Here is a 15651-nt window from a genome sequence, read left to right on the forward strand (position 1 = left end):
CTTTTTACCCACCCTTACTTCATGATGGTTCTATTATGACCAGGCAGGTTTGCTCCTTCCTGCTAAAGCCCTTTGGTGATTGTTTTGCAATACTCAGGTGAAAACAGGTCTGTTTACAAACTCAAAGAATTCTGGAAATTGTGGTTGATTAAGAGTGCTGGTATTGCAGCTCCCAGGGGCAGACTGTGGTTCCCAGGGTTCTTTGAGGGAAAGCCATGTGCTTTAAAGGAGCTGGTATGCATACATAAGTAAGCTGCAGTAGATTCAGCTATAGCTAAACAAATAAGAATTCCACTACTTTCAGTTTAAATCTCTTTAATCCATTTGGCAATAATTAAAAAAAATATACACTTCATTCTATGCAACTGTACCAGGTTACATTATTCCTTACAGCAATCAATGAAGGCACCAACTTCTTTTAAATGGTTCTCTTTCTCAAAATTCAGGCTGTGTGTTAAAGGGAGTGATCCCCGCCAGCATGAATCTTCCATTGGAGGCTACAGCATGAGCCAGTCCTTAGCAGCACAGGTGAACTGTGGCGTAGCTACCATAATAAATTAAGATTCCCTTCACCGAGAGGGCAGTGGTTGATTTGCGACAGACTTCATTGCTTCCATGAAGGACAACGGCTAGAGGAGCTTGACATCCAAGGCAGGCCCCCATCAGGCATCGTTGAGCTGTCGGGCCACGTTGAGGATGTGCTTTGCCCCTCTGCTCAGGAGGAGCTCAGCCACCTGAATGCCTAACTTCTCTGCAGCCACTTGAGCAGACTGAGAGAAATTCTTTGCAGTGATGCCAACATGCTGGATGTCATCGTTGGGGCCATCTTCGTTCTGAAAAGTAAAAGATGCAAAATCCCTTAGCCAGCAATAGGCCATTTTAGGGTCAGAGGCAGCGATTCAAGATTCACATTTATTTGAAGGATAGTGGGGGACACGGGTGGTGCTGTGGTCTAAACCACTGAGCCTAGGCCTTGCTGATCGGAAGGTCGTGGTTCAAATCCCCGCGATGGGGTGAGCTCCCTGCGCCTGCCAACCTAGCAGTTCAAAAGCATGTCAAAGTGCAAGGAGATAAATAGGTACCGCTCTAGCGGGAAGGTAAACAGAGTTTTCGTGCGCTGCTCTGGTTTCTGGCCACATGACCAGGAAAAACTCTGTGGACAAACGTTGGCTCTCTCAGCCAGTAAAGCGAGATGAGTGCCACAACCCCACAGTTATTCACGACTGGACTTAACTGTCAGGGGTCCTTTTAGTGAGCCTCCTCAAATTTAACATTGGTTTTGTATCCTGCAGTAAGATGGGGGGGGGGGACAACCCATATGAACAAGATGCTAGGATTGTACAGCTGGTCTTTTAATGGAGGAGGCTGAACAAGTGTGACTGTCACTATTGGCCAAAACATCTATGAGCTTGTTAGCACATTACAATAAGCCATAGTTTAGTGTGAATGAGCAGCATGCTACTGCATACTTTGCAATAGTTCCTGCTTCACTCCTGTGAAGCAAACCAGTAAGTTGCACTTAGGCTTTGCTTCCTGTTAACACTGAAATCTAGGATTAGGGTCTGTTGCTGCCTTACATACAGTGGCTTGTCTGGGAGCAACAGGCCACAGTCTCTGCTTTGGATATAATATGAAACAAAGCTTAAATCAGGTGTGGGGAAGCTTTGTCCCTCCAGATATTACTGAACTACAATTTCCATCAGTCTGAACAAGCAGGACCCATTGCCAGGAATGATGGGAACTGTAGTTCAGAAACAGCCAAAAGCTCCCCACACTTTGCTTAGATGTAGTTTTATTGGCTTTTTTCTCTCTCTTATGTCATGGGAGGAGCCAAGCAGAAAGAATAACAAGGGCCTGGTTTTCCCCTATGTGGAAGCCTAGAAAATGTGCTGTTTGCAATACAGTAGCAGGTACCTCATGTGGAAAATAATTCATGCTTGCTTGCATGGTCTCACGTAGGCTCTCTGATCCATCAAGGCTGTAGACTGCTCCAGTCAAATATAACTAGGGAAAATAAAAGAGAAAATGTCAACAGCCACCACACACAGCTCTCCCTTTGGAGAAGGTGCAGGAAAACCAAGGGATGCCATAGGCAGTGTGTGACGTCTTCTACATGAGTCCGGTATTCAGCATTAAGTCACCTTTTTAAAAAGGAAGGGTCCTAGAAGGACAGGAGGGAATTATCAGGCTGGAAGCAGCAACTTAAACTTTTATGTGAACTACCAAATCTTCCAGGATGAGTGCTCAGACTGATCCAGTCAAGAGGGAAATGAATGTCTGAAGTGGGGAGACTGCCAACTCAGTAGTTATTAAAAAAAAAAATTATAAACCACTTTAAAAATGCTATCAGCCACAGCCAATAGGATGATGGGGACTGGAATCAAACATCTGGAGAACCACAGATTCTCCATCCCTGGTCAGCAAACACCTAGTCTGTTGATAATAAGCATTTGGACCCAATGTTCCAAGTAATTTACATGCATTATCTTCTGGTGATCCTTACAACGACCCTACAGAGTAGGCCAGTGTTGTTATCCTTGTATTGCAGGTGGAAGGCCAAGAAGGTGGGTCACGTGTCATGAATGTGAGCTCGCTGCTTCGAGGGTTCTTTGCATCTCAGCCAGGGAACACTTCCCTTCATACCAAGCAGGGCTGTTGCATTCAGCACAGGTTTCTCCCTCCACCAACTGCTTTCAATGCTGGGAGAGGCCCACAAACCATTGCTAAGAGAGACCCAGCCTGGCTGCTGGCTGGAAAAAACAAGGCCTATGGTATTCTGAATTGTCATTACCTGGAAGTCCTTCAGCACAGTGTTCACTGCCACAGGGACACTGCAGCCGCCTTCCTGGAATGGAAAATGTTGGGGAGGTGAATGACACGGCTGCTACTGCCAAGCCTCCCTCTTCATTTCACTTTTAATTTGCATACCGCTTTTCTATATTACTAAACAAGGTGGTTCACAGCAACAAAATATACAACAAAGAACATACCTCTTGTAATAACCTGATCCAATTAAAAAAGCCATAACATGGCATAACTTTAATGAATGACATATCAAATAAAGTAATATTCAATGATCTATTTGACTGTAATGGGACACAATAAAATAACTCAAAACATCAACAAATAATGACTAAACAAATTCACTCTTAACAATTGCAATAAACTATCAATAATAACTGCGAGTCACAATGCATACCCTGGGAAAGGATCAAACTGAGAAACAAATGCAACTCAGAACTATTTTTTTTTTAAAAATCCCTGAACTCCTCCCTGGGAAGGAAGCACCCCACATAAGCAGGTGGCTGCTGTGGCCTCCGATCAAGCACTTCCTGAAACCTACCAAGTGCTTCATGAAGGCCCTCTCTGCAATACAGCGCAGCACTGTCTCACCATCGTGCAGGACGGACACCATATTGAGGATCTCCTGGTCCCTGGCTCTCACCTCCACTGCTAAGGCTCCCTGGAGAAAGGAAGAGGAGCAGGGAAAGAGGCCCTTCTCAGCTTCTAGAACAGCCTAGTGGCTACGCAGCCCCCACAGCGTTCAAAGCCTCTGCTCTGCAGTGACAAGGGTCAGCAGCCAGAGAACAACAGGAGCAGGGTCTCTACTCTGTAAAGCAGGAATGAGCTTGAGATGGAGACATACGACCACCAAAGCATCCAATACCCCTCTCCCACAAGCCCCTGCTAAAAACTGCTTAGGGGAAGCCAGCCATACAGACCCATAAGAAAAATTACTAAATCCGTATTATGCCAATGCCTTTATTAGGTCAACCAAAATGTCACAATATAGTGCAAGCTTTTAAGTTTCTGTGTTTTCTTTACTATTTAGCCCAGTGGTTTTGAACCAGTGTGCCGTGGCACCCTGGGGTGCCTTGAATGATGGTCGGGGTGCCGCAAGAAACACTGGCCTCTGGCCTCCTTCCTTTCTTTCTTTCTTTCTTTCTTTCTTTCTTTCTTTCTTTCTTTCTTTCTTTCTTTCTTTCCCTTCCTCCTCTGATGCCCTCTTGTGGCTCTGCCTCCCAAAGGTTTGCACAACTGCTTATTGCAGCAGCCCTGGCTATAAGCTCTGCGGTGAATGGTGCCTCTGGGGGGCACCTCTTGGGGGGGGGCAGCTCAGAAACCACGGGCAGCAGCAATAGCTGCCTGGAGGACTCCCAAGGAGAGGGGAGAGGAGAGGAGGCTGAGGGAACACTCCACAAAGGAGGGTGTTTGAATAAAGTTGAGAGGCTATCAGCTCTGCTAGCAAGGGGTGACATAAATGGGCTCCTGAGCCCCACAGGAGTGCTGCAAAAAGAATGTATTTGGATAAAACAGCCATGGACTCAAAAAGGTTGAAAACCTCTGATCCAGCCCAATGAATAGTTCTGGGGGACTCAAAAGCTAGCACAATATTTTGTGACATTCTGGTTGGCTTTAGAAAGGAATTGCCCTGTGATGGATTTTGGTATTTTTGTTGCTGGGATTTCCGAGAGACAAAATAACATGTCTTCAAGGATTCCCACGATGCATACATTTCACCTACTTTTGGACAAGGGGCAAGCAAGGCATGCAGTGAAAGAGCTTAGCAACATTTTGAGTGATTTTTAAATTTGGGGAAACCCACTTTTACAGTTTACAGTTCGTGCACTTTACAGTACATGGGCCAGGATTGATGGGGGATGTAGGCCAACAAATTCTAGAGGGCCACAGGTTAGCCATCCCTGCACAAATGGGAGGATGCAGAAGCTGGTACCCACCAGGGCAAGGGGCGCAGCCTCGGAGCACCAAGGCCATTTAACCTTCCAGCTTTGGGATTCACACCAGATGAGAGTTTGCTCTCTGGAGAGAATCCGTTGGAAGATGCGCATAGCCTGACTTTGGGATGCTCATTTGAGGGCGAGGAGCAGTTGGAAAAAGAGCGAAAGGCACCCTCAAGAAGCAGGGGTGTCTTGGGGAGGCTCAGCTGTTCGCGCACACAGCAGGGCCGGAACGGAGAGCACATCACATACCTGCCCAACTGCGTACAAGCAGTCTGCGGGGCTCAGGACCTGGAGGAAAGCAGAATGAGGGTTGGTGATGCTCAGAACAAAGGAGGAGCAAAATATTTTATTTATTTTAAATTTGTATACAGCCCTATACATCTCAGGGCGTTTCACAAATTCATTCAGTTTATATATCCCGAAGGAATGCAGACATCAGTGAGCATCTCAAAAACTGAGGATACAAGGAGGAGAAGCTCCCTGGGCACGATGGAGGGGCAGGGGCGGGGAACAACCTTCATCCCAATCTCTTCTGCCCCACTTACTTGACCAATGCGGCTGTCCCAGCCCATCCGCCTGAGGCCAGCCGCTGCCAGGACGATGGCGCTGAAATCCTCCTTCTCATCCAGCTTCTTCAAGCGAGTGTTCAAATTTCCCCTCTACAAGAAGGATTAAGGGAAAACCACAGAGATCCCTGGTTGGGTGGCCCATGGCCTGCACTTCCAGAGCTGGCCACCAGGGAGGGTGTTCTTACACCACAGTCCCTCTCTGCAGGGGAGAAGGCGGCTCAAGACCTTAGCTCCTCTGCCAGGCCTCCGGGCTGCATCTCAGCAGTGGCTGCTGGGCCCTGGATTCAAAGCCAAGCCAGGGATGCGTGGACTTGAAAAAGTTATCATATTGCAGGCCAGTTTTTCCCACCTGGCCAACAAACGATTGAGACCTGCTTCAATATAACAGAAGCTGCGTATTCAAAGGAAGGGCCACATTCCCCACTAGGAAATTCACCCCCCACAAGGTGTCCTTTTCAAACGTGGTGGCAAGAGCAGCTGATTTGAGTGCAGAGGCTTTTCAAGGGCCAGTCTAAGTCAAGGGGTCATTTTCAAAGGATACAATATCCCTGAATTCCAGGTGAGGGAACTTTCTCTTCAGCTGAGCTGCCCGGCGAAGTGAGCTGGTCCCGATCACGCTGCCAGAGAGCCAAAAGGAAAACGGCGTCAAAGAAGTGTCTGGACTGGTCAGCCTCACCCGTCTGAGCAGAGTTAGGAACAGTCCCCCCCCCCGGACACCTCTGCACAAACATTGTCTACACGGGACCATGTGCTGTTATTTCCTGGCAGCAAAGTGTCAACTCTGGCCAAGACCTCAGGCAGGCAGGGACCCCTCTCAGCACTGCTACCCAAGAGGGGTTGAAGCTGGGGCAAAATGCTAGTTTCAGCCCTTCCTGCACACCAGATGGAACCCAGGGAAGGAACAAGTGGAACTCACCTCTTCTCAGGGAGGCTGTGGAGGCTCTTGCCTGCATGCTTAGGGTGGAAGACGACTGCATCATACGGACTCTCTCTCCTGCAAGGGACAGATGGGGTTGCCTTTTAGGGAGCAGGTCAGCTGGGCTGCAGCAGCAGCAGCTGCCTCCAAGTTTCTTGCAAAGAGACAGCTGGAGGCTCCATGACCCGGACTTTTGTCTGTTCACAGCAAAGGCCACCACTTGGCCTAAGGCAGTGGCCAGTTGAGATGGGTTAAAGAAGGCATTACCCATCTGATGCTCTGGAAGTTAGGTGGTTTGGTGGGCACGCCCACTTCCACAGGGACCAACAGCTAACGTGGAAATGGGAAGTCGGATGCCTGGCCAGGGCAAACTCTGATGGACCAAGAGCCGGAGCGTTGAGCACCAGTCAGGCAGAAGGAAGCAGAGGAGCCCAAACTCACTTGCAAACTGCACCGATGGTGAAGCCAGGTGGGAGGGATGTGGGCAGGTCCTTCAGGGAGTGAACCACCAAGTCAACCCTGGAAGGGAAGAAATGAGCTGGTCAAGGGTGTGCCAACCTTACGGGCCCAGGATGGGCAGAGAGAGAGCAATTATGAAGCGTAAGACCTCAGCGCAGATCCCTGCTTGGCTATGAAGCTTTGCTGGGTGGGCCTGGGCATGTCAGTCTCAATGTGGCCTACTGCTCAGGATTGCTGACACAGTTTTAAACATCAGGCCCTTATGTTTCAGGAAAGAGCAGGAAAAACACCCATTTTTTTACAGGAAGCATCAGAGCTCTCTCTCCCCAGTTATGCGCCAGGACTGGGCTCCCCCTCCCCACAGTTGCTGGACTCCCAAGCTGCAACGCTGGGTTACAGGAAACGCTTTCGCTCAAGAGAAGACTTCCTGGCTCTGGAAGAATCCATTGCCTACCAGGACGTGGACTCCTGCTCAGATCAAAAGCACCAGTGCCAAGGGCACCACCAGGCATTGCCTGCCAAGGAGAGCTTTCTCCCGCACCTCCCAGCCAAAGAGAACTTACTCATTTCTTTCCAGTGCATTTTCCAGTTCCTTCGTAAATAGGCTTTTCTCACCAATCTAAATGGGAAAAGAGCATGTTACAACCTGGGCTGCTTTTTCTATCCGTTTCCGGTTGTGTCATGAGCCCAGGGAGCATACGGCTGCTTACCTTGGACAGAGCTGTGTCCAGGATCTTGTCACCTGTGGTTGACATGGCAACTATTCAGAGAGAGAGGAAGGAAAGAAGGAAGAGGGAAGATCAGGAAAGATGACAAACACCAGTAGGACATGAGCCACAACAAGGGTGAGCGATGTGTGGACTTCCTAGCTGCTCACTGCTTTAGTAGGGTAGGACACAAACTGGCGCCAGGCAAAAACATCTCTCTTATCCCAGACCTTTGGCTACTTAAATAATCTATGGTCTTTTAAACTGTGTGGGTGGGGGATATTGTTTATGTTTGCTACTACTGAACATGTGGCATAACTGATAATGGGTTGGGAGTAGGACCTGGGAGACCAGGGTTCGAATTCCCACTCAGCCATGAAGCTCACTGGGTAACTCTTAGTCTAACCTACCTCACAGGGCTGTTGAGAGGATGAAATGGGGAGGAGAACTACCGTATTTTTTGCACCATAACACTTACTTTTTTCCTCCTAGAAAGTAAGGGGAAATGTCTGTGCGTGTTATGGAGGGAATGCCTACGGGTGGCATGCCTACGGATTTTTCTCCTCTAAAAACTACGTGCGTGTTATGGTCGGGTGTGTGTTATAGAGCGAAAAATACTGTATGTACACTGCCTTGAGCTCATTGGAAGGTAAAAAAGGCATATAAATGTATTAAATAAATAAATAAATATTATGTATTTTGGGGTTTACATGGTAAGCCACCCTGTGAGTCTTGAAGGAATGGTCATATTATTATTATTATTAATAATAATAATAATAATAATAATAATAATAATACAAAGCTAGGTGCCACACAAGCCCATCCTCTCCATGCACCAGGTCAGAAAAACTCAGCACTCTGTCTGTGCACCTAAGGCTGCTCTCACCCAGCACTGGGTCAATACCTAATTCCCCGGCTTTCTGCCTCACACACTCACCAATCTCAAAGCAGAGGCGAGGGTGGCGCTCCTGCAGCATCTGAACCACACTGTCCGTCTGGATCCGGGCGAGCTGCAATTTCAGAGAGAAGGAAGGCAAAGTCAATCAGTGTGCCCTACCTATGACCCAAAAGGCGCAGGCGGCAAGTGTGCCCAATGCACCTGCTGTCAGAGGAAGACATGTGCGCAGATTCTTGCTCCGATATGCTGCTCCCACAAGAGCTCAAAAGACATGAGACTTCCAGTCCCACTTCCTATGCACGTCATGCTCATCGGTTTTGGGTCCGGTTCATGTCTGTGATCTGCTCTCTCCCCCCCCCCCCCCCCCAGCTTCGGGAGCCACAGAAAAAAAGCCGGGCATGAAGAGAGCAAACTTGGCTTAAGCCAGTCAGAGAATGAAAAGGCACCTCTGAGCCCACAAAGGAAGCAGAGGCAGCAGCGCAGCTGATGTGTGCTCAGCAAACATCCTAGAATGAAGCTCTGCAGAAATACCATTCACTGAAGCCAAGTGTTGCAGGATTCCAGACAGGCAAAGGGAAGGACTTCTTCACACAGAGCGTAATTAAATTGCAGGGTTTGCTCCCACAAGACATAGAGATGGTCATCAATTTCAGGGGCTATAAAAAGGGATGAAAGGCTATCAATGGAATATTAGCTACAATGGCTGCGTTCTGCATCCAGCGTTGGAGGCTGTGTGCCTTTGAATATCAGTTGCTGAGAAATGCAATAGTGAAAATATTGCTGCTGCACTCAGGTCCTTCTCGTGGGCTCCAAGAGTGGCTGGGGAAACTCAGCCAGATGGGCAGGGAAGGAATGAAGGAAGGAATGGTTATTATTATTATTATTATTATTATTATTATTATTATTATTATGTGGTTGGCCACTGTGAGAACCAGATGCTGGACTAGACGGGTCTTGGACGTGACCCGGCTGCAGGGCAATTCTTATGTTCTGAGAGAAGGAGACCCACTTCTGGCCCCCAGGACAGGGCTTCTAGGGAAAAGGAGATCTTTCACACCCTGAGGTGCCGCCCCATCCTAGGCCCCTGTTACAAACAGGCTTTCTGGGTTTATTCCTGAACTGCCACCAGCCTCAACAACAGGAGGCAGATGGGAGATTAGCTCTCCACCACAAGGGTGGAGCATTATCTTTCTTTACAAGTCTGCCCCTCCCAGCCTTGGCTCTTGGGCGTACTTCTTTGCTCCTGCTAGGGTGGCCCATGGGGAAATCTTTGCATCCTCCTGGCAAAAGAAAGGTCAGGGGAACTGATGGTTGCTCAACACCACCAAAGCAATTCAGCTGGAGAAGTACGGATTAATTGCCAGGTGGATACGAATGAAAACTTTTAAGATCATTAAGATCAATGAGCAGCAGGGAAGTAGCACAGCTGACAAACACTTAAGTAACAGCCTGACAAACGAAACCCTGTGGCTGCTAGCAAATTACAGCAATAGTAGCAAAGGGACAAAGCCTTGAGGAGCAGCACTGAGTGAAATATAATTCAGAAAGATGCACATTTGGGAACACAGCTCCTGTCATACTTAGCCTAATATAAATTTGGAATTTGCTATTACTGAAGGGGAGGGCAAGGATAGTTCCCAGAATATGTGAGTTCCTGCACAGCAGTCATTAAGAGCTGCGGCAGCAGTGGGGGACTCTAAGTCTAAGCTTTGCTTGATACAGAAAACCCAGCAACATCTCTAAGAAAGGATTGTCCAGCCTCTGCCTAAAGACCCCAGAGAGGCAATACAGGAAACTGCCTTATCCCAAGACAAACCATTGCTCCCTCGAGCTCAGTTTGGTGAGCACTGACTAGCAGCCATTCTTCCAGGGTTTCAGGCAGGGAGTCTTCTTTCACAGCCCTACCTGGAGATGCTGGGGATTGAACCACAAGAGCTCCACCACTGAGCTCTGTACCTTCCCAAGGGAGAGTCCACCATGGTTTCAGTGTTAGAACTGCTCTTGCCTTTAAGAAGCCTCTCCAAATGCTCATCTGAGCTCTCCCCTCCTGGGACATAAGGCCAGAATAGTTCTTTGTCCTTTTCATAAGGCATTTTTATATATTGCTATTATCCACCCCTATAACCCAGTTCTTCAAGAATACACTTCGTTCCAGGACTTGCTCTCTTCAGCACCAGCCGTCTTTCCCTGCCTTCCTCTGTTCCAACCTGGTTACTAGAAAAGGAACAGAAAATGCCCTGTTGTCCCAATGCAAATCCATTCACCAGTCAATGCACAGTCCTGTTTGTACGAACACTTTGCAAGAAGCAGACCCAGGAAAAGCAGAGAGAGAAAAGCAGCAGGCAGGCAAGAGAACGCTAATGACAAGAACCTCACCTGGCTTTTCCTTGTTCCCACGCGGATAGTCTCTTTCTTCAAGCCATTCTTCTCCTGTGAAGAAATGTCTCCAATTACTCCAAAGAGGGAGGGTTATTATGGTGGCATTTCCACAATCTCCCCGCAAAACCCTACATTAAGAGAAAGCTTGCACCAGCCAAGCCTTTCCTCACAAAGGGGCTGCCAAGCAGGGTGGTACAGTTCAGCCATGGAAGTGGACACAGAAGGCATCCCAGGAAGCCCCACACTGGAACTTACCTGGGCAGACGCCTTCTGCAATGTTCGCTGCATTAAAAGGAACAGCCCTAAAGGATAGCTGAGCAATGTGCAATTAGATACCCATCCCTCTTTCCTGCCTCCCTTGTGTCAGATCTAAAATTCTACGCTTCTCTGGGCAGGGGCCCGCCTTTCCCTTTGTTGTGCTGTAAAGCACCATAACATTGTTGGCACAACCACAAACAACTATTACTAATGTCGTTTTTATTGCCTGACCTGACCAGCCCTAGCCCAGCAACCCTTGACAGGCTTCAGGGCAAAGAACACATGTGTCAAAGACCTGAAAGAAGCGGAGATTATTCAGTAGCACAACTGGCCCCAAGGGGCAGAGTCATCTGCTTCCCAAGAGTCCCCCAAAGACCAGGTCGTGCAATGCAGGTAAGCAGCACATGGAACTAGCAAGGGCCCTGTAGGAAAAGGTGCCTGCAGAGCCATACAGGGCACAGGACAAGATAGCACTAAGACAAACATTATCAGTTAAGGGCCTATCGAGTCCTAATTGAAGAGAGAAGTATTCCTCAGTAGGGTCAGTCGGTTGCGGTAAAGTTTCATCCCTAAATATGCCATAACACACACAGCTGAAAAGAGAGATTGTGTATGCATGTGTGTGGGTAAGAGAGACAGGGAGAGAAATATGAAGTCCTGGACAATAACCCAAGGCCAGAAAACCTTCAGACCTGTCAAAATGGCTGTTAAGATTTGGAAATATTTCCGCAGACCCGCAAAGAGGCCTGGAGAGACATACACCTCTTACCTGACTGTCCTGCAGCACCACCTTTGCCATCTCAATGAGGTTTGCAACCCAGGACCCAGTGAAGAGGAGGAGGAGAAAGATGTCTTTGCTAGAGGGGAGAGGAAGACCTGCTGCCTTGCTCTGTCAGCGTCTAATCAAGGGAGTCTCTCCTTGCAAACTAGCCCCAACCTGGCAGCAGAGATAAGGCAGAGAAGGGGAAAGGGCGTTCAAGGGGGGTGGGGAGAAGGAAGGAACTGAGCCTGGAGGGAACTGCAGCTGCAGGGGCTGCTTGCAAGGAACTGTCCAGGTTTTGCACAGAAAGAAATTGTTCTGGGAAAGGCAGGCAGCAGAAGACAATCTCCCAGGGCAAAGCAATTGACAAAGGGGCCATTTGCACAAGTGAACAAGGGACATTTCAACCACTTATTTGCAATATAGAGCAGGGGGAGGGTGGCGGCGCAGAAGGGGAGATACAATCAAACTGCATGGCAAACAACTATAATCTCAATGGATCAGAATGCAGGAAGCTATCATCCTGATAACCAACTTGCTTCCACCCATGGTGGCCAGTGCTATCTGTGCCATCCACATAGTTCTGCAGCAAGGAAGTGCACAAGCTGGGCTGGTATTTACTTTCTAGGACATCTCCCAAGAGAATGTGGCTCCTCTTAGGATAGTGGCCATGGAAAGGAGTACATAGACAAGAAATGGGATGCAGGGAGATAGGGCAAAACACAGGAATGGGACACAGGTGGGCAGTAGAGCTGAAAATGGGCAGTAGATATCAATAGTTCATAGGAGAGATTGGTAGTCACAAGGTACAGAAGCCCCATGTGTGACTTCTGGAAGTCAACCCCAAATCATCAGTTCCCTTCAGTCTTCATCAAACATAGCCATGAGCACTAGCTGCTTAGCTTTAGGGAAGAAAAAGAGAGATACCATCAGGGTGCTGAAAGCAGCAGTTTCTGTGTTTGTAGGGCAATTATGCAGCCAAGGGGGACAGAAAGAGGTGCTTAGTGTGAAGAGAGAAGAGAATTTGTTTGAATCTGGGACTGAAAACACAGAAACAGGCAAGCTGTGTAGGTGTCCACCATACAGTATCACCCAAAAGGCTCAGGCCCAACAGCCCCAAATCCAGGCAAAGTCTCAGGTTTGGAAGCTAATATAACAGTCTCGCCATGGGAAGGCTATGGGATGTATTCCCAGCGGAACTTTGAAAGGGTAAGTGAAAGTGTGAGTGTGCATGCAGAAACTAGAAAAACAGCTTGATGAAGCACCCTATAGCAGAGGGGAATGCAAGAGGGCACCTGAAAGCAGCAAACCCACACTTCTCTTCGCCGCCACCGCACTCTGGCTCACCTTGGCTGCTAGTAGAAACTGCCTGGAGGTATCTGTACAGTGTACTACCTAACAGGGCAAAGGTGTGTCCTACAAAGCCACCCTGTGGATTAGGCAAGAGTGCCTTGCTACACAGAGGCAGAGCTCAAGTTGCACAAGGTTGTGCAAGAAACAAGAGGCATCTGATTTTGGCAGGAGCACATTCTAGAAATGCAACCTGCCTCCCTTGACCGGCAAAGGGCAAAATAGCCCTGGGAGAAACACCAGCCTCTCCCAATGTTTCTCTGCAGATATAAAGCGGATTACAGGGATACTAACATGAAACACTTTGAGCACTTGAACGAGGCCAGTGCCCTGTTGTTGTTCTTGCTACTGCTGCTATCATAAACAAAATTGTGTGTGCGTGTATATAAATCAAGTTTCATAAAAATCAAACTAGCACTACTATTTAACAACTATATTCCCCCTTCCAAAGAAAAGCAGCACTGGAGGACACACAAATGTAGGAAGAGAGAGAGTCGGGGGTGGGGAAGAGTAGCAGATAGGCAGCCATGGTCGGAGACAACCCCCGTCCCCAGGCCCACCCGCGGGGGCTGAACTTATTTGCATCTCATTAAAGACCCCCGCGACGCGCGTGAGGTCACCACCATGCACAGAGGTCACCTCGCGACGTCCTCCGCCATTGGCTGAGCCCCTGGAAGCCCCGCCCCTTCGCCCCCTCTCTCCCTCCCCCTCCCCAAAGCGAGCGAAGCGCCGGTCAAGGCAGCGGCGGAGAGGCTCACCGAGGCGGGCGGAGAGCTGGTCATGCCGCTGGTGGCGCCGAGCAGCGAAGGGGGCCGGCAGGCAGGCGGGGCGAGGGCTGGAGGGGGTCCCGCTCTGGGTCAACTAGGCGCTGCCGGTTCCATCGCCACTCCGCGGAGCCACGCATGCGCCTCCCCGTCCCGGACGTCACTTCCGGCTTCCTGTTCCTCCCACAGGCGGCTTTCCATGAATGGGAGGTGGCTCACGAGGCCCCTTTATACCGTAATTGCCGTCGACGCGGCGCACGCCCTTTTCGGAAACGCGAAGCCGGGGGCGCCGCTGTGTCGCTTCGCGCTCCGGTCCTTGCAGTGAGGCGCTGCACGTGGCTCCGGCCGCATATTTTACGGGCAGCGGAGCGTCTCCTGCCCGAGTACGCCAGTTAGGCTTTGAAAGGGGCTGGCCTAGATAGTATTATGCAAACTACCTGCAAATTGCCTTCAAAAGTGTCACGAGATTTATTCTAAAATTGAGGAAACGCTGCTTGAAAGGCCTGGGAGAGCCGCTGCCAGCCAGCCAGCCAATGAGGCAGAAGGGCCAATGGTCTGGTTTGTGTATAGCTGCTTCCTGTGTAACTCTCTGCTACAAGATGAGCTGACAACGAACACTACCTTAAACGGAGAGGTCTCTCAGGCTTTTCATCCTGTAATATGGAGACCCCAGGTGCATAAGAAGTATATCACTGCATACTGAAAATGGGACCCACTGACTGGTGTTCATCCCTGATGGTGCTGCAAATGAGTTTATTGGAGGTGGTCTAATTAGCAAGTGCAGCTGGCAGGATAGTAGACGAGTGTGGTGCTTGATTGGATCCAGCAAGGAAATTGGCATGTGTTTTATTAAAAGGGGATTGGACCAACTGATGGAAGTGAAGAGGTTTAACGATGCTTATTAGGAACCCCAGCTCCCAAAGAGCATAACTATAAATAGTGTAAGAGCAGCTCTGCTGCTGTAGCCCACACACCACCTAGTCCTGTATGCCAGTAACAGCCCAACCAAGTGAGAACAACCAACTCCTTCACTCCATTTACTAAACTTTTCTCTAAATCAGTCATTCCATCCATCATTTTGGGTACCCTTTTCTAACAATGTAATATTTTTTCCATAGATTGGTGTTGCAGCATTATGATATCAACAGTTTTCTTTTCAGTTTCTTTCCCAATGATCCCTAGCATGGAAGTTGTCCTTTTTCACAGCTACCACATGCTATGTCAACAACTTCATTGAGCTATCCACTGCCACCCTGAAGGTCTCATTCCTGGCAACTCACCATCAGATTCACAGACCACGAGGTATATGTAAAATTAAGGTATTTTGTCCCAACATACATCAATTCATGGTTTAGAGTGAACTGCATTTTCCTCATTATCTCCAGAGAGAGAAAAGAGCAGGCAGCTGTGGGAGGAAGCTCAAGCCTGCATCTAGCCTCAAAGATTATTCCTCCCTCTGTGGTATAAGATGGTGCCCCAAGAAAGATGAAGGAGCAGGAAGCAAGCTCCCTGTGGCTTGCAGCACAGTTCCAATGCATAATTGCTCTTGCAAAGTCAAGAACCAAGGAGGTGAAGTGACGGGGTGGTAGGAAGCTAATTGCAGCAGAGGAGATGGGAGGAACCAGCTCAGATAACAGCCATCTGCCTGCAGGCCCAGCTTCTACCACCCACAAACTATACCAGAAATCTAATCCTGAGCAAGATTAGCCACAGAACTGGGCCTTTTCTATGAAGCAGCTCCTCTTGGCTCTCAAAGAAATACCAAAGAATTGGGAAGGCGGGAGGGAGAGAGAGGCAGTTGTTCAGAAAGGAAGCAAGAGTATACATACATATACAGCAAGACCCATAG

The 15651-nt window shown here is 48.8% G+C and overlaps 1 protein-coding gene across 2 annotated transcripts; it reads right to left on the reverse strand.

Annotated features, from left to right (window-relative positions):
* Positions 1 to 298: 298 nt before the first annotated feature.
* HMBS (hydroxymethylbilane synthase) lies at positions 299 to 13957 on the reverse strand. Of its 2 annotated transcripts, none has more exons than XM_080983651.1 (14): positions 13797 to 13957; positions 10668 to 10721; positions 8331 to 8403; positions 7397 to 7446; positions 7250 to 7305; positions 6669 to 6746; positions 6228 to 6305; positions 5853 to 5928; positions 5288 to 5401; positions 4992 to 5030; positions 3344 to 3463; positions 2792 to 2845; positions 1915 to 2004; positions 299 to 833 (listed from the first exon to the last, which is right to left on the reverse strand). In XM_080983651.1, exons 1-14 carry the CDS (start codon positions 13818 to 13820, stop codon positions 663 to 665), a joined length of 1077 nt encoding a protein of 358 aa, XP_080839777.1. In that variant the 5' UTR covers positions 13821 to 13957; the 3' UTR covers positions 299 to 662. The 2 variants fall into 2 exon arrangements, with proteins under 2 accessions (XP_080839777.1, XP_080839776.1); XM_080983650.1 differs by lacking the exon at positions 13797 to 13957 and adding an exon at positions 11698 to 11931.
* Between the last annotated feature and the right edge of the window lie 1694 nt (positions 13958 to 15651).

Source organism: Podarcis pityusensis (assembly GCF_964106645.2).
Source record: "Podarcis pityusensis genome assembly, chromosome: 15".
Taxonomy (NCBI): Eukaryota; Metazoa; Chordata; class Lepidosauria; order Squamata; family Lacertidae; genus Podarcis; species Podarcis pityusensis.

Excerpts from the sequence above, each read along its gene's own strand:
- HMBS (XM_080983650.1), bottom strand. The coding sequence starts at position 11,727 with ATGGCAAAGGTGGTGCTGCAGGACAGTCAG. Across the intron at positions 7,306-7,396 it reads TGGACACAGCTCTGTCCAAG|ATTGGTGAGAAAAGCCTATT; the intron begins GTAAGCAGCCGT and ends TTTCCCATTTAG. Across the intron at positions 6,747-7,249 it reads AATGCACTGGAAAGAAATGA|GGTTGACTTGGTGGTTCACT; the intron begins GTAAGTTCTCTT and ends CTTCCCTTCCAG.